The sequence below is a fragment of the Marmota flaviventris genome, chromosome 8, assembly GCF_047511675.1.
Source record: "Marmota flaviventris isolate mMarFla1 chromosome 8, mMarFla1.hap1, whole genome shotgun sequence".
Taxonomy (NCBI): domain Eukaryota; kingdom Metazoa; phylum Chordata; class Mammalia; order Rodentia; family Sciuridae; genus Marmota; species Marmota flaviventris.
Genome location: NC_092505.1, coordinates 134,946,173 through 134,963,846, shown reverse-complemented (window position 1 = coordinate 134,963,846; position 17,674 = coordinate 134,946,173). Strand labels below are relative to the sequence as shown.

Here is a 17,674-nt window from a genome sequence, read left to right as displayed (position 1 = left end):
ATGACCCACAGATGCCAAGAACATGCCAAGCACATGGCAAACATGCTTTAAATATACAGAAGGTGCTTATTCTGGGGCAAGAGAGGAAAGACCCCACCCTGCTCTATCCCTGAGGCCATCTCTGTACCATCTAGGGTTCCTCTCACCACCAGCAAGGCCTGGGGTGGTAGTCGTTCAGCACAGCCACTTCTAACCTATCTCTCCCCTCCCTGAAGCTGCTTCTGTAGTCTTACAAGATGCCCTTACCAAGGATCCTTACACCAGGGTAGGAATGGGCCAGCCACCAAGAGACTATATACCATTTCCTCTTGTTTCTAGATCCATCACATCCCAACCCACCACATCCTCAGAGGTCCAGAGAATGGCTTTAACACAGCCATTGAGGCAGAATAAGGCTAGGGCTCAGGAACAGCTCAGGCATTCACCAGCTGCTCGGCTCTAGAAGCTACAAGGACTTCTCAGCAAGTAGGTGATAATTTGTTGGCCTTCTCAACAACAGTGCTTCCCCATACCCAACGTACTTACTTCCTGATTTTCAGGCCCTCTTCATTGTCCGGGAGAAAAAACTCAAAAGATTTGTACGTCTTGACCATGTCCCGACGATACTGGCCAACGTTGAATTCTGAGAGGAAGGAAAGGCTCAGCTTTCACAGAACAGTAAACCTACCAACTCCTGACCAGGATCCTTCCCCACCATCTGGCCTTCTCTTTCTTCTTCCCCTCCCCGACATATCCCCCAGTGTCCTCGAGAAGGCTTACCCCGAGTAGGCACACCAATCCAGTTCAGGTATCTGGTCAGCTTCTTAGAAATGTAGGTCTTGCCCCTGGCAGGCAGGCCCACCATGACAATGAGCGTTGGGCAGTTGGTCATGCAAACTGGAAGGAAAGCAGCACACAGTGTCAGACACAGCCAGGACCCCTCCTGTGTGCCCCTCCTTCTCTGACTGTGGTCTCTCAGCTTCAGGACACAGGACTGGCATCAGCTGTACCTTCCAGGCCTCCTGGCATCAGACAGCTCCCTGAAGACCCCACACTCAGTCTCAAGCTGGCAGATCCCTATTCCTCAGGACTGTCTTGGCTCTGGTGGACACAACAGGGATTTTACCAGCTATCATTCTGATGTGCACCAGCAATTATAAAGCTCAACCAGACATGCTGCATGAAAGACCCAAGGGGTATTCAGTGCCTGCCTCTCTCATCCAGGAATCCATACCTTAACATTCTCATGTTCCCCCCATCCCAGCAATCATTCGGTGCTGTCAGCATATACAGCCTCTGCCGCAGTCTGTCTGGGCACAAAATAACCCAGCCGCCACACAGCCTTGTAGGTTCAAACAGCAACTCTGGCGCCCGAGGCTGGCGCCCGAGGCAGCAGGATCCGCCCTAATCCCCGAGCTGCCCTATTCCCAGCAGGATCCGCCCTAATCCCAGAGCCACCCTATTCCCGGAGCAGGGTCACCTTTCAACCATTCCCTCTAGCAAAATGCCAGGCGTCATTCCGACTAAACTGTGGCTCTCAACAAGCCTCACAGTTTTGCCCTCCCTGTGGTGAATTTCTTTTTCTTTTCTTTTTTTAAAATATATCTTTATTTTATTTATTTATTTTTATGTGGTGCTGAGGATCGAACCCAGGGCCTCACACATGCTAGGTGAGGGCTCTACCGCTGAGCCACAATCCCAGCCCTATGGTGAATTTCTTTTCAAAGCCTAGACTAAAAGCTGCTTTCTCAACAAGCTTTTCTCTGTGGTACTTTCATGACCACCTGGTGCACCATCACCCTCTCTAAACTGATCACTTGGAGCAGAAGCAGGTCTGCAGTGTCTGAGCCATTCAGGGTCTTGAGGCCTGGTACCATGTTGGTGTTTAAGAAATATGGGCAAGAGAAGGGAGGCATCTAGAAGTCTACCAGGGATGGGCCACCAGTGGCTAAAAATAAAATCCCAGACCAATATCCACAAGGACAGTCCTTCTGATAGTCTGTCCACCACGATATCATGTGCCAACAGGTCAGTGTGCCAACCTGAGAAGTTGCCAAGGCTAGCTAGAGGTAAGGAAGGGCCACTCCTCTGAGCCTTAGTTGGCTAGAACAGACACCAAGGCCACAGAACGGCCAGCCTCATATGATCCAACTCAGCTTTCAATGAGATCAAATTCAATCTCACCTCAGAAGCCTCAGAGAGCTTCTCTTTCATCATCCTTAGGACCTGGGCCAGTAAAACCATAGCAGATAGCCTGATGAACAGATATAGGGAACTGTCACTGCCCGTTGTCTGCCCACTTGGTTCTACAATTGCCTTCACAAGTAACCCTCCTTAGATAGACTGCCAGGCCCCCTTCATGGGGGCCTCTTAGCTTAGCTTGGAAATCAGGAATTGGACAGGCAGAGATTCCTATCTTGATTCTGACACCAGCAACTCTGAGCCTTGGTGTCCCCACCATGAAATGGGATGAAAATTCCTCAGCAAAGTCCAGCACTAAACTCATGTACAAACCAAACCACTTCCAGGAAGCTGTGCTATCTACCTCATCCCAGCAGCACACCAGGCTGTTTCAGATGTACTTTGACACTAACTGCACTTGGGACTTGGGATGTGAAGGCAACAAACTGGTCCCCGGAAGGACCCACAGAGAAGTAAAGGTCCCTGCTTGCCAGTGGATTTTTCATCACTCCTGTGCATGGCCTTTGTGCAAAAGGCCATGTGACCCAATCTGCAAACCCCAGGGAAAGGAAGGAAGGAACCCTACGGGACCACAGACCAACAGTAAGCAAAAGTGAAGAAACATGCAGAAAAACCTCAGCTTTGGCCTAAATGAGAGAAATACAAGTTAGGCAAGGTCCTGAATCCTCAGGCTAGCAGATGACTGAGGCCCTGTGCTGTTTGCACAATTCTTGGCCAGGCTAGCCATAGTTCTCAAGGGTAGACCATCAGCCACTAATCAGAAGGGATCCATGATTAGGCCACCTCTTTCCACTGCTTCTTGGTGTGTGTGGGGGAGATCCCATGACCTCAGGATTGTGTTTCTACATCCCCTGCCCCTTCACATCTTCTGTCTTCCCAGAGATGACCCTGGCCTCTTCTCATGGCATGAACTTCCTCCCACATCATTTGGTGACAGTATCCACCTTCCCCTCTCCCATCAATTTGCAAGGTGGGCAGTCAGGCCAGCAAATCAAGCCAGAGTACAAAACAAGGCAATAAATTAGCTATCATCTCTGCTCCTCAAGATAAGTTACAAGAAATGACCCAAAGAAAACCAAAGTTCAAGTATATTCATAGCAGCTCTGCTTACAACAGCAAAATGCTGGGGAAATTCCAGCAGTGGAGAAACTGCAGTCATGATAAAAAGGAAACACACTACAGTTCTTGAAACAGACAGCACACGGACTAAAGGAGCTGGGGTGTGCAGACAAAACTGCAATTCTGAGCCCACAAGGACCCCGATACTAAGCAAACAGGACAACAAAACACACTTCCTATAACACTGAACATAAGCAGCTTCCCTCCCTGGTGCCTTTCCTGTAAATCTGCTGAAGGTCCTAGGAGCTCTAGGAGATAAGAAGCCTAGGACAAGAAGCACTTCTACTGAAAGGGGAGCCACAAATGTCTAGAACAGATTTCGAAACTGTACCTGCTCCTACCTCCTTAGGCCAAATTAGGGAAGACAGGAGCACATATATATACATGTGTGTATATATATATATATATATATACACACACACATATATATACATATATACTATATGTATATTATATACATAGTATATTATAACATATATATTATAACATATATATTATATACATATTGTATATATATGTGAGATATATATATATATATATATATACACACACACACACACACACACACACACATAGTGCATGGTGGTCCCATTCAGAAAGACAAAAAATCCTCTCTCCCTCCTTCTATTGCCCTCTATACAAAAAGTCCTCTCTCCTCCTATTGTCCTCTGCACACACTGGTCCTGTCCTCAAACAGTAAGAATCTTGTCACTTTGCAACCTTTTGGATGAGAAAAGTCATCAGAAAAATTGCTCTTCCTGCTGTGATCCCTGGGACCCTCTTTATCCCTAGCCCTGCCTGCCCCACCCTAGAGCTCCTCTGGGTCTGAGCTAAGAGGCCAATGATGGGGAATGTAAGAGCCTCTGGGCCCTCAGGATTGGCTCTGAATTTCATCAAGCAGGGGAAGAATTTCCAACTGTGAGTGGAGGTGATGGCAGCAAAGGACACCCCTCAGTCAATCAGCCATTTCATAGATCAAAGATGATGACTATCACTTCGCATAGATAAGGATCCCAAAGTCTGGAGGGTCAGCTCCATGCTCAAGGCCACACAGCTCAGCCAGTAAATAGCTTGAGTATACCCACCTCCAAAATCAAGGTTCTTACTCCTTTCCCTTTATTAAATAATAGCAGCTGCCCCCTAGTCAGCATCACAGCCCTAACAGGCTGGTTAGAAGAATAAGAGAGAGGAGTTTCAGCCACCACACCTCCAAAAGAGTCTAAGTAGGGCTGGCCAGGCTGAGGCCATAGCCCCTTATGACTTAAAATGAGAATCCTGAATGGCCAAGGCCCCATCAGAACTTGATCAGCTTATAAACCACAGCCACCCCTTACCAGGACTCACAGTATGATCAGAAGTACACACAAACCTCTCCTGGAGGGCTCACATTATTGTCAAATCTATGGCCACAGTCTAGCCTGGCAGCATCAGCACAGAGGATCCCCCTCCCTGCCTTATCACACACAAGCAGAGATCAGGAGTTCAGGGAGACCATGGCACATCAGACAATCTCCCAATATCTATTTCCATATCTGCACCACCGGTTGAACTAGATGTCCTCTGAGATCCTTGCCAAGTTGCTAATCTGTTACAATATTTCAGTTACTCCTAAAACAAATCTTTCTTTTCCTTGGTAACAAAAAGCTGCAGATCCAGGACTCCAGGAGAGGTGTCCCTTAGCAATTCCACAAATTTCAGCTTATCTTCTAGATGTTCCTCTCTTGCGTTTTACTATTCACCTATAAAACATGTGGATGCTTACATCCCATGGACACAAAGATGGGTCCATTATGGCATAGTGGTCTTATTGTCATAGAGGCAATAAGACCACTATGCCATAATGGACCCATCTTTGTAATTCCCTAAAGCTCCTCCCAAAACGTGGTATTAAGGCCAAGGAGCACCCATTCTCCTTCTGGAGGACTAGCCCATACTTAGGCCTTTGAAAATTCGGACTCAGAGAGGCCAAGTGATTCTCCTAGTGCCACACAGCTCAGTTCTCCACGAAGTACTCCCTTAGCGGAAGGCCCTGGGTACAGAATGGGGAGCAAAGAAGCCAGTCCCTTCCCCGATAGGGTGGCCAGACCTACCCTATCAAGCAGAAATAGCCCCACACACCTGAACCCACTCCCTGCTCCACCACACTTCAGCCCACCACTGTCACGCCTCTTCAACCGTCCCCAACTCCCCCACAAACCCCGACTCCTCCCACCAGTTATAATAGCCTGTGCCGGTTCCCCACCAGTCCCCTGTTCCCTCTCCACGAGAGACTCCCACCCAAGCCCTCTATCCACCTATCCCGGTGCACCTCCCTCCCCTCACCACCACGTTGGCAGGCGTGCAGAGCAGGTCTCCCATTGCTGTACGGCATCCAGATCTTCTTCAGTGGGTTCTGGGTCAGTTCCCGTGGGGACGCCATCCCCGGGCCGAGACTAGTCGGACTGCGCCGCTGAGGACCCAGCAGCCAGGCCACCTCGGGCCACCCGAGGTCCCGCCCCTCAGGCTCCGCCCCTCTTCGAGCCGCGACAACGCTATTCAGTCTTCCCTCGGGTCCCGCCCCCAAATGAATAAGCTCCACCCTAACAGAAGGACCAGGCTCCGACTACGCATGCCCACCTCTCCAACAGTCCTTTTTTTTTTTTTTGGACCAAGCACGCCCCGAGAATACGCATGCTCAATTTCCACCAGGCCCAATGCCCGGATTATGCAGGCCCCGCCCCGGATGCGCGAACCTATCACGCTCTGCTGATTTCTGTGGGTCTCCCTGATCCCCTCCCAGGGAATTTAAGCCCCGCCTTCACGGCAAGCAGGGCTTCCGCTTCCTGCTGAGTTTGACCTCCAGTCCCCTAGGAGGGAAGTGTTTGCGCGCAATACAGCGAGGCTTGCATGATCTGCAGGGCCGGGTTAATCTGAACAAGCCTGGCGGCTTCCGCGTGACTCCAACCCCTGGTCCGCTGTCCGTGCCATTAATTGCCCCGCCCTCCTGGTCCTGCGCTGAACCACCTGGTCTGGCTCGAGCCTTGAGATTCTCCCCGGTCCATAAAACCAACCTCCTCCTCGCCGCAGGAAGAGCTCCTTTATCCTATGCACAGAGACACATGACAGATCTCAGGATCGATGGAGTTTCTCTCTTGGTTTTGGCTATTGGGGAGCACAAACTAAACTCCTGCCCTCCTAGAGCAAATGCGCAGGATCTTGTGACTGAGTTATTTGAGGATTCACTAAACCCTGGCCACATCTTAATTCTCTTGCCAGGATTTCATTTTTACCAATTAAATGTTCATCGTAAGTTTATGCATTTTTAAAATAATTTAAATAGCTTCTTCCTCTTCATCAGGAAAATGGGTGCGCTGGTCATTAATCTTAAGAGATTGTGGTGTAGACTAAATGTGTCAAATCATTCTGAGAATTCTGTTCCAAAACAAATTAGTGTTCTGATTCAGTATATTATTTATCTCCTTCCTGTCTTTGCAAATGCGCAGGCGGCAAGGAAGAGATCCAGAAATTCGGGAAACCTTCTGGTTGACTCTCATGTGTTTGGCACCCGCCCAGCCCCTTCAGGCTCCTGCCTCCTCTGATTGCCAACCCTGCCTGTCCAAATTTGGGACACTTTCTGCCCTAGCCCTCACAAATATGGCTTGAACCTGGATCACACTGCCCTCTAGTGATGTCCACCATCACATCCCTAGCAGGGTCCCTGCAAACTGAAGTTCTCTGCCCAGTGTACTCAGCCAGAAGATCTGGGCATGTAGAACAAAGCTGACTTCATTGTCAGTTCATGCTGCACCTTCTTCCATGACTTGAGATGACTGATAACAAACATCTTGCCTACTTAAGGAAATGAAGGTTCAGAAGGTCTAAATGCTGGAAGCCTACCTGGACCTTGCCTGAAACCAGCTCTAGCTGCCTACTCTGGGGAATGCCCTGCCTGAAGCAGGGTCCACCATTTCCTCCTTCCTCATTCTCCAGCTGCATTTTCCATCACCCATTCCCCTCCAGGGCTCTTGTGATCATCCACCTGCTTCCTAGTTCCCCAAAGCCACTCATTCTGTTCTTGACACAGCCAACTCTCCTGTCTTTCGCCTGGCCACTGCCAAGGCCATCTTGGGGCAATCCTGGCTAACGAAACATCATTGCCACACACCCATATTCTGTCCAACACTCATTGTAGAGACTGTCTCCTCTAACACCCAGCACCTCCTGAGGCCTGCCTTCTGTCTTCTTCTGTAGCCTTCCTGGATGTTAGTAGAGAGCAGGGAGTGGAAACAGCCAGGGAAGACAAAGCAACTAGGACTATTTCTACATCCAGACAGTATGAGCCTGATTCATAGGAAACACCTTAGCTCTGTAAACTCCCACACTTCCCCAGCTGACCTTGGGCTGACCCAGACACATCCTCCCATGTCCATATACTCATCTGGGAGGTCAATGTCAGGGTCTAGGGCCCTTCCCAAAGCCAAGGTCTACATCTACTCTGAAGGTAATCACCATCTCCCCTCCCATGGCCTTATTTCTTAGGTAGAAAATTGATGGTCTGTCCAAGAGCCAGTCCACAATGCAGGAAGAACTTAGCTCAATTCCCAGCCTTCAAAACCTCACCTCCCACACCTTTACACTATTGCTGAACCTCCACACCCAGGCTCTTGGTTGTTCACTTCATTGAAATTCTCTCCTGGCTCTCTGCATCTCCCAGGATCAGTAGGTACCCCATAAAATAACTGGTCCTCATGACTTTTCCTTCCTCAGGGCATCCCAAAGTGTGCCAGCTTTCCTGTCTCAGGTATGGGAAGTGTGCTGGGATATCACTGTGTACTCATAGGTGAACATGTCTGGCTCAGCCTCTCCCCACCATGAACATAACTGACCTGATTCCAGTTGGCTCCCAGGGTGCCCCCTCTGCACTGACCACCAAACCCCCTCCCAGTGTCACAGGCCAGAAGCCGTGGGGTGTGGCTAAAGTCTTCAACCCATAGTTCTCAAGGCTCATACTCTTTCCAGTCTGTTTATCTGTTGCTGAATTCTGGTGGAACCAATATGCCACCGTTCGCAGCATAAGGATGGGGGGCAGGCTCAATGCATGCCACACAGACTCACACGCCAGTGCACACAAGCTTGCATATGCACATGCAGAAGCACACGTACCAACAAGCCCTGTACCCAGGCATGTATATAGGGACAGGCAAGTTGTAGCAGGGCCTGCTGCTCTCTGCTGCCTCCCTTCCTCTTTATTCCCTCACCTAATGCTGCCATTGCTGGGGGGGTGGAGGTCCTTAGGAATCCTGGCCTCTTCTAGCCATTTCCAGAAGGGACTGTCCCCAGTAGCCCAGAGCACACAGAGTGTGAGGGTCTTACTTGGGGGTATAGAACCATGTAAGAAGCAGCTTATGAACTCTGATCTGTACTTCCTGATTCCACTCCAGCACAGGGCACACAGTAAGTGCTCAAAGTAATTTGAGACAAGTCAGGGCACAGAGAAAGGGCCCAGAGAGACATGAGCAAAACAGAATACACAGTAGGTGCTTTCAGAAGCTCAGGACCAGCTCAAGCACATGGTAGTTGCCCTAGAAATGCTGGTTTAATAGCTAAAGCCACATCATATGAAAAACTTCCCAAATGAGCCTCTAGTCCTCCCCAAATTGGATGACCCCTTAAAAGGGAGGTAGAAGAATATGACCCCTTTGAGGCCAGCAAGGGGCAAAGTGGGAGGGCCTCAGGCAGCTCCAGCTGGCTGTCCCTCCCCCCTGGACTAAAGGAAGACACTATTTATAGCTCCCCCTCGGCCCAGCCCCATCTCCCCTGCAAAGCAACAGTGTTTCCCTGCCTCCAGGCCAGTGACAGACTGATGCCTCCTCAGAGCACCCCTAAACCAAGGGGAAAATCCCAACACTCTCATATCCCCTCCAGTACCACCCTCGCTGTGCCCAGGTCTTTTCCCATTCCCCCCACACTCCCCACACTGCCCCGTGCCTACCCTGCCCGCTGCTCCCCAGCCCCGGGTCGGTCAGAGATCTGCCTCCTAACGTGCCTGTGTCCATCCTGTCTCCGAACTGACCAGGGCCACCGCCCCCTGCGGCTTGGGAAGAGTAGGGCAACCCCGCCCTCTGACAGGCTCAGAGTACAGCAGCCCCGCCTCTCCAGCGGCCCTGGGCCCGCCTGCCAGGGCTGCTTAGTACTGTGAGGTTGACACTGGGGGCCCCATCCAGGCCGGCAGCCACACTCTGGCTGGCCAGTGTTGCCTCTTTCCAGTCAGAGCTGCCCTTACTTCCCAAGAGCTTCCCTTGTCTTTCGGTGGAGTTGTCTACCTTGCCTGGAGTGCCTGCCCCATCCTCAGGCAGGCCTGTCCTCGCACCCAGGAAGTCAGTCCTAGCTCTAGGTCAGTAATGGAGTAGAAGATGTGAAATAGGCAAAACCTACTTCCAAACTAAGGGACCAAATCAGTTAAAAGAGGGTGGTGAAGGAGGGTGGACAAAAGGACAGAAAAGCTAGGTGTGACTCAACCCTCCTGCGTCACTGCATGGGTGCACATGACTGTGTGATTCTTGTCCATCCCATCCTTCAATCACTTGATGTTTATTGAGTGCCTCTTGCAGCCACAACCTTCATGTACACTATGTCACTCAGTGCTCCCAAGAAGCTTGGTGGCATCACTCTGCTTTACAGAACACCTTTGCTCAGGATAATTCAGTAAGGACTGGATAGAGTTAGATTGGAGCTTGGCAGACTAAGCCGCCTCTCCCGAGTCTTTGTTTCCAAGAATCAAAACTGGGTATGTGAAAGACAATGCCCAGTTATGTGGTACGTGTGCTTCATGCAGGTTTGAGGGACAAGTACCCACTCCTCCCTGTTCTCTTACACCCCCACACACACATCTTGCTCACATACTCAGCTGTCAGAGCTTTGTTTGTAAAAGGCAGCACATAGAGACTCAGCCACACGTGCACAGACACCCACAAGGTAAGACACAATGGTCAGACTTTCTGTGTACAGTCGTATCTATCTGGGATAGAAGCTGCCTCATGAAGCAGAACACATGTATGTAAACTTCAGCCAGCACTTCCATGTGTGGTGGCCTAGGAGGGGGAAAAACCTGTAGGCCTTAGATGGACTGGTCTCAGATGCAGTATTCGTTTCTTGTTTTGAGGCTTCTGAATATAACATGATGGTTACCCCATGTAATAATGTCCAGATGCCCTGTGACTGTGGAGCACCAAGACATAGCAATATTGTACTTGGCAGTGACCTTGTATGGTACTGTTCAAACTTTCCAAACATACTGTAAGTCTGTAGAGTACACAGGCATGGCAAGACATCAATACAACAATGTCCAAGGTGTCCAGAGCCCCTGACTGTGGTACACTCAGATGGGATAAGACACTACTTGGCAGTGGCCTATTACAGTGGTGTTCAAGTGCACTCTGCCCAGATGTAGTATGATCCAGCTCTGTTGCCATCCTCTATGTTTTTCCATCCAGACCAACCCCATCATTATAACCCTCTCTCTCTCAGGCTTAGCGGCGGCCAATGTGAGCCAGGATGCGAGCATTGGTTGCAGCCTGCTCCCTGGAAGCCCTGGCCCGGGCCTGCTCCAGTAAAATCTGTAGGAGGCCAATGGGGACATCCAGTGAGAGGGCGATACGTGGTCCAAGGCGGGGTACAGGGCTTGAGTAGCTCCAGGCAGCTGAGGGACTTGTGGCAGTAGCTGAGGGGCTCTTCAAGGACACAGAGAAAGGAGTGGTCTGGGAATAGTTCTGAGGAAGAATCTGGAAGGCTGGGATAGGGGTCACTGAAACAACCATGACTCTGCCCAACATCAGGACCATCAGCACCAGCGGAGCCCACCTGGTCATCATGTGGTCAGGCTGTGAGGAGAAAACAGGCTCAGGGAAGGGGCTCTGTCAACTATGGTTAAAAGACAGAAACAGATGGCAAGAGCAGAGAGAGAGAGAGGAAGAGACAAAGAGACAGACAGGGAGGCCAGGCCAGGGACAGAGAGAAAGTCAGTCAGAGACAAAGATAAAGGGATGAGAAGAAAGCTAGAGTAAATCAAGACAGAGCTAAACAGAGAAGGGGGGCCCCCAGACAGAAAGATTGAAAAGGGGAATGAGAGAAATCAAAAACACAAAAGAGGGGGGAAAGGAGAAGGAAAGGGAGATGAATGAGATGAAGGCAGAGCAAAATAGGAGACTGGAAGAAAAGACAGAGACAGAAACCATCCAGAGACACCATGATGGAAACAGATTCAGAGTCAGAAAAACAGACAGCTGATTTAAGAAGAAGTAGTAGGAATGGGAATCCTTGAGGCAGAGAAGCAGCTGGAGACCTCAGACCCTCCCAGGTCCATATATCTCCATGAACTTGAACCCAAGGACCACTCAACCCCCAAGACCTCTCCCGACCCAACACCAGTCCTACCACTGACAGCTTCCTCTGGGGTAAGTTGCGATGTCTATGGCTGCTGGGGCTGGGATCAGGCGATGCTATCCTATGTTCTGACCCTCTGCTCCACTTCTGGGCCCATTTATCTCCACTAGCCCACTGTGGTGGGAGGTGGGTGTTTCCTGGCATGAGGCAGCCCCCACCTATGACTCATCCCCTCCTAGCAAGCAGTAAGGACACATCTTTATCTGCTTCTTTCTGAGGGTCACAGGAAAATGACCATGGCGGTGCAGCAGGACTTTGTATTCATGCAATACTGACTCCCCCGAGGGAAAATATGCCCCCCACAACATCACCCCCAAGAAGTCATAACAAGGACATTTTAAAACAGCAGCTTTAATGCCCCCCAGAATCAGCACCATGGCATCACAGGCTTGGGTCAAGGGGAGGGTCAGACGCAAGTCACATCCGCTCACTGCCCATAGCCACCCCCCATGGTGAGTCATCCACCAGGGAGGCAGGAGCCACAATGGGGGTTTGTCCATAGGGACAAAGGCTAGACCCACAGGACCAAGTCACTGAAATAATGGACATGCACACACACGCTCATGTGCACAGAGGTCTCTAGCACCAAAGGGAGGGACAGCAGGACCTGTTGAGATCCAGATTCTTCCAGGGGACACTAAACAGCAGCTCATCAACTCTGGGCAGCACCTGGGTGGAGCAGGTTAGAGACTGTCTTCAGCCCCTGACCTCCTTACACAGTATGCAGACCACAGAGAAACATGGCAAAACATCTTCTGGCGGGATAGGGAGTGGTGTGGGGACCAGAAGCCTAGCAGTAGGTGGGGCCCTGACTCAGAGAAGGACCCATACTCAGGTCTTTAAAGAAGGGAACATGGAGAGGGACCATAATGGGAGTTCTACAGTTGAGGTTCTGTATTCAGTTCTTTCATCTGGGGGGTCCATCCCAGGTCCCCCACTCTGAGGGAGCTTCTCACTCATGACCTTGATCCTCAGGGCCCAGTTCCCTGCTGAGGTGGGGCTAAGCCTCTACCTGTTTTCTGGCTCTGGATCACGTGGGGCAGGCAGCGGCGCTCACAGGCTTCACGAGTTCCAAAACGGTTGGCATTCCCTCCACAGCCACCATAGACAAAGGGGTGACAGGCCTTTGTCCTGCCTGGCACAGCCCGATGGTACCAGCGCAGGGTGAAGGCAGTACAGGAGCCCTCATCCAGAGGTAGGGAGCAGGGGTCTGGGGTCAATGGGGATCAATGAGAGGCCAGCAGGGAATGGCTCCACCTGCCCTTACCTGAACCCCTCTAGGCACATCCCTCATTCTCACCATCACCATCCCAAGGAACCTCAAGGTCCTGGTATTCCTCCACAGAATACTCAGAGTATTCTGAGAACTCGTCATCTTCAGGGGGCACTTGGTCTACAGCACAGTGGGATATACCATGAGGGAGAAGCTGCTGGCCCTGGGGTAGTGTGGGCAGCACTAATCTCCCCCTGTGTGCATAAGGGTATTCATGCATATGCCCTGCATGTGGACCCTATGTGCATGGCATGTGCTCTGCATGCATGAGCACCTAGATACATGTCCATGTTCCATCCATACATGCCCCATGGTCCAGTCATTCTCACCTTCCTCTTCTACATGAGAGACACGGAGTACAGGCACTGGCCTGTGCATCTGGGTGCCAGCTGTGTCTGCAGCATAACTAGGGAGGGGTCCTGGAGCAAAGAACAAGTGATGACACGTGGGGTCATCATGAGCGGCCATACCAGCCACTCCCCAGGTGATAGACAGGGCAGGACCTAGGGTGAAGAAAGTTCTAGGCACAGAAAACTACTCACGTGATCCAGATGCAATAAACTGTCCCTGGCAGGCTGAAAAGGGTAGAAAGAGACAATGATGAAGGGAGAAAGAGACAAAAGAAAGATGGGAAGACACACACAAACACACACACAGAGGGAGATTGAGATGTACAGAGAAACAGCAGGAGAGACAGTGATAGAAGGACCAATAGAGAGAATGATAGGTAGAAGGATAGAGAGAAGGAGGCAAAGAGAGAGAGTGAAAAGAGGGAGAAAGAGGAAGAAAGATAGAGGAGAAGTAGACAGGAATGAGAAATTGGGAAAAGGTCAACAAAGGGCAAGAATAGAGGGAGACAGAAACAGGTAGGCATAGACAATAAATGCAGTTGCAAAAAAAAAAAAGAGGAAAAAGTACAAACAAAAGAATTAATCAAAAAATTACAGAGCTGGGGTTGTGGCTCAGTGGTAGAGCGCTCGCCTCACACATGCGAGACCCTGGGTTCAATCCTCAGCACCACATAAAAATAAATAAGTGAAATAAAGGTATTGTGTCCAACTACAACTAAAAAAATAAATATTAAAAAAAATTACAAAGAGAAAGAGAGGAAGAGCAGAGCTTCACTCTGATGTTCCCAAATTCATCGCTGCCTGGCTTGTGTCAGAGCCAGTGGGACCACCTCTGCTCCCTCCTCTATTCCCTCCACACATGGCGACTCTGAAATCCTCAACTTTGTGGCTATCTACATCTGCTGCGCATCTCTCATCATTGGGAGAATTTCTGTCAGCATCCTGTCCTACAGTATGTGTGCCCTTCTGAATACCTATCCATCTCAACTCATCTCTCTGACACTTGCCTCCTGTAAGTATTGGGGACCTGTCAGCCCCTATCTAGGTGTCCTGGGACAGAGTGGGACAGGGTACCAGAGACTCCAGGCTAGGCTCACTCACCACAATGCTGACTCATCTCCTGACGCACAAAGCCCCGAATGTCATCCTCCTGGAGACAAGACCACAAGGACCATGAAGAACCCATGAATCACAGAAGTGACATCAGGCACATAATGCAGGGGTCAAAAAGAGTCAGGAGCCTAGGGTCCAGGGGCTCAGGGTGTTGGGTGTGGAGACAGAGCCCTAGCCCACATAGACCCACACTTACTGTCAATGCAGCTTCTCCCTTCTCTCCACGGGGACCAATGGGCCCTGGCCGCCCCTATGTGCAACAGATAAGAATAGGCTGTGACCTCAGGTTCAGGGACATCAGGGTCACCCCAATCTTTGACCTCGAGCCTAGAAATCCCACTTACCTGCTCTCCTCTCTCACCAGGGGTCCCAGGAGCCCCAGGGGCCCCTACCACACTCTCTCCAGGGGGACCTCGCTCACCCTGCCAGACACAAGGATCAAGTGAGCAAGACCAGAGTTGGTAAGGGTCAGAAAACAGGCAAATTTGGGATCACAGCTTCAGAGGTTGGGGCAAGGAGACTGGGGAATGGGTTGCAAAGTCAGAAGTCCGAGAGGTAGGAAAGGTAGGGAGGGTTAAAAATGTAGCTCAGTGGTAGGGTACTTGCCTAACATATGTGAAGCCCTGGGTTCAATCCCTAGCACCACTCCCCCATACCAAAAACAAAAGGGTAGGGAGGTTCAGAGCTTAGGAGTCAGAGAATTCAGTCAAGAACTCTTACTTTCTGACCCTGAAGTCCTTCAGGGCCTTTGGGACCAACACCACCAGGTGGCCCTGGGGGACCACTAGCACCATCATTGCCCCTAGGACCTGGAAAACCCACAATTCCTGGGGATCCCTGAAGAGAGATGGGATAGGGTCAGTAATAAAAATCTTGAAAGATGAACTCACTCCCAAAGAGCATGCTCTCCTCAGTTTACCATGATCTTGACCTTGACTTACCCGCTCTCCTTTCTCACCCTGGTCACCCTTGGGTCCTAACTGTCCATCAAAGCCTCGGTCACCCTGGGAACAGAAGAAACATAAGAGACACTTTGCCTTGACCTCCCTCAGATCCTGAACCTCCCCAAACTCCCATGAGTCCCCAGGCTCAATGCTTACAACCTTCCATGATCTGAGCATCTGTGATTACCAGCTGTGATCCCCATGACACCAACCCCTCTATAACCCACCACCCTGATATACATGAACCTCTGCTCCATGTTCCACTTTTTCATCTAAACTCTCCACTGTGATCCTTGCCCATCCTGAAATCTCACGACTAGCCCCACACCATCCCCCAACACCTGAACCCTCTACAACCTTCCTTGACCTTAAACCCTCATCACCCTATTGTAGCTTTCCTTGCCCCATCCTGACTCCCCATCATGACCACTCAAGAGATCCTGTACCTTGGGACCAATCAGGCCCTCTTTGCCAGGAGCCCCAGACTGGCCTGGCATACCAGGCTCCCCCTGGAGAAAAGAAAACAGAGCTTAGACCCTGGCCCAGCCGTATCCCACCTGGCCCACTTGGTCCTCCTCATTCTGGGTGTTCCTCATACTCACCATCTCTCCTTTTCGTCCTACCAGCCCTGGACGGCCAGGAAGACCAGCTTCTCCCTACAGGCATCAGGTTTGGGGTCAGTCTTGGGTACCAGATACCATGGTCCCCACACTAACTTTTACCTCTGTACCTTGTCTCCCTTCTCTCCATCAAGGCCACAGGCTCCCTTCATCCCCCGTTCACCCTAAGGGCAAAAAGCAGGTGAGAAAGAAACTTCCAGGTACTTCACCATATGAGCTCTTCACCCTAAAACTAACTCCCCCAACAGACTTTAGACATTCCAACATCTGACCTAACACCCAACATTCATCCCTGGATACCCTAACATCTGACCCCAGCTTCCTCACCCTCCAGTATCCAGCCTTCCTGACAAGAAGAACAGAACAAAACAAAAAACCTGATCCCCTTCCCACCTTGATGCCCCTGGGGCCCATGAAGCCAGTATCTCCTTTGTCTCCTCGGAAACCAGGTGCTCCATCCTTTCCTGGGGCTCCCTGGGGTGGGGGTAAGGTGTAGACATGAGGTCAAAGGAAATTAGTGAAGAGTTGCAGCAGGGAACATCATAAGGTAACAATCACCGAGGAGGCCAGCAGCACGGGAAGGGAAAAGTTTGGCATGGGGAAGAGTCACTTTGGGCAGGCAAAACCATCATAGAGGATTACTATGGAGGCAGGTCCCCTGGGCAACAGGAAGACATCTTGAGACATTGGTCACCATAAGGTCAAAAGCTACATGAGTGAGACCACCATGGAGATGGAGTTCCCACAGGAGGTCTCTGTGGGAGTGGAAGCACTTACCGGGTCACCAGGGATCCCTGCAACACCAGGCTCACCCTATAAGAAACATTATGGGAGAAACCTTCAATGTGACCATTCTTCATGCTGGCCTATCTGTTGCAGCTAGTTGGCACCCCCGAGGCCAGAAATCTGTGTTAACACTCATGTGGCCAACAGCGAGGGAACGAGGATCCCTACAACACTTAGGAGACACCCAGGGACGGGTGTGCGTAATGTGTGTTTGACTCTAGTGCAGAGTTTACCTTGGGTCCTATGAGTCCTCGAGCTCCCATTGACCCAGTGGAGCCCTTGTCACCAGGCTCCCCCTTGGTGCCCTGTGGGAGGGACCAGGAGAGGAACAGTCAGGACCATACCAGGCTGGAGGATGACTGGCGCCTCCAAGTTAGGGCAGGTTCCTCAGTGTCACTCCCACTGACCCCAGTAGCTCCCTCCCTTCTACCCAGGATTCAACAACTCATTTATTGCTCTGGGACCCCCAGACTCCTGCCTTTCTCTCTTACGCTAGGCTCTTGATCCCATCTGGACTACCCTAACACCCAAGGAGCCTGCTTTCAGGAACTTCATAGAGCCACAGTCTACCCAACTTCTTACATTAAAGCCCTAAAGCCCTCCCTCTATCCCCATTCTCTCAAGTCACTACAGCCTACAGAAACCCTGCCCCTAATCCCCAGAAAGACCCCTCCTACACTCACAGACCCACTATGGAATCCCCATACCCTTCAGGGCTCCATATAGTATACCCACCCTCTTCCCTGTACCTTGTCACCAGGGTTTCCATTGTCTCCCCGAGGTCCTTTGTCACCATCTAAGCCCTGAGGCCCTCGTTCACCCTGGGTCAGAAATTAGGAATGAGGGTCAGAGCTTGAGACCTTTGAG

At 50.7% G+C, this 17,674-nt stretch overlaps 3 protein-coding genes across 8 annotated transcripts in view; all 3 read right to left on the bottom strand.

Annotated features, from left to right (window-relative positions):
* The window catches only part of Pfkfb4 (6-phosphofructo-2-kinase/fructose-2,6-biphosphatase 4), a 43,565-nt gene extending 34,230 nt beyond the window's left edge, over window positions 1–9,335 (bottom strand). For 2 of the 5 annotated variants that reach the window (XM_027933949.2, XM_071615753.1), the window contains exons 1-3: window positions 5,623–5,794; window positions 760–876; window positions 526–622 (exon numbers count right to left, since the gene is read on the bottom strand). In XM_027933949.2, the coding sequence (XP_027789750.1) occupies window positions 526–622; window positions 760–876; window positions 5,623–5,719 (311 nt within the window). In that variant the 5' untranslated portion in view covers window positions 5,720–5,794. Of the gene's footprint in view, window positions 1–525; window positions 623–759; window positions 877–989; window positions 1,076–5,622; window positions 5,795–9,271 lie in introns of those variants that run through there. The other 3 variants (XM_027933950.3, XM_071615751.1, XM_071615752.1) reach the window with 3 other exon arrangements.
* A 1,473-nt stretch (window positions 9,336–10,808) lies between these two features.
* On the bottom strand, window positions 10,809–11,150 carry Ucn2 (urocortin 2). Its single transcript, XM_027933589.1, has one exon. The coding sequence runs from the start codon at window positions 11,148–11,150 to the stop codon at window positions 10,809–10,811; it is 342 nt and encodes a 113-aa protein (XP_027789390.1).
* A 904-nt stretch (window positions 11,151–12,054) lies between these two features.
* Window positions 12,055–17,674, bottom strand: part of Col7a1 (collagen type VII alpha 1 chain) — a 32,799-nt gene continuing 27,179 nt past the window's right edge. For both annotated transcript variants that reach the window (XM_027933903.2, XM_071615750.1), the window contains 17 exons: window positions 17,557–17,628; window positions 17,041–17,112; window positions 16,799–16,834; window positions 16,415–16,495; window positions 16,132–16,185; window positions 16,004–16,057; window positions 15,848–15,910; window positions 15,399–15,461; window positions 15,178–15,294; window positions 14,802–14,879; window positions 14,654–14,707; window positions 14,446–14,494; window positions 13,537–13,569; window positions 13,324–13,413; window positions 13,022–13,114; window positions 12,734–12,931; window positions 12,055–12,390 (listed from right to left, as the gene is read on the bottom strand). In XM_027933903.2, the coding sequence (XP_027789704.2) occupies window positions 12,374–12,390; window positions 12,734–12,931; window positions 13,022–13,114; window positions 13,324–13,413; window positions 13,537–13,569; window positions 14,446–14,494; window positions 14,654–14,707; window positions 14,802–14,879; window positions 15,178–15,294; window positions 15,399–15,461; window positions 15,848–15,910; window positions 16,004–16,057; window positions 16,132–16,185; window positions 16,415–16,495; window positions 16,799–16,834; window positions 17,041–17,112; window positions 17,557–17,628 (1,224 nt within the window). In that variant the 3' untranslated portion in view covers window positions 12,055–12,373. The remainder of the gene's footprint in view (window positions 12,391–12,733; window positions 12,932–13,021; window positions 13,115–13,323; window positions 13,414–13,536; window positions 13,570–14,445; window positions 14,495–14,653; window positions 14,708–14,801; window positions 14,880–15,177; window positions 15,295–15,398; window positions 15,462–15,847; window positions 15,911–16,003; window positions 16,058–16,131; window positions 16,186–16,414; window positions 16,496–16,798; window positions 16,835–17,040; window positions 17,113–17,556; window positions 17,629–17,674) is intronic.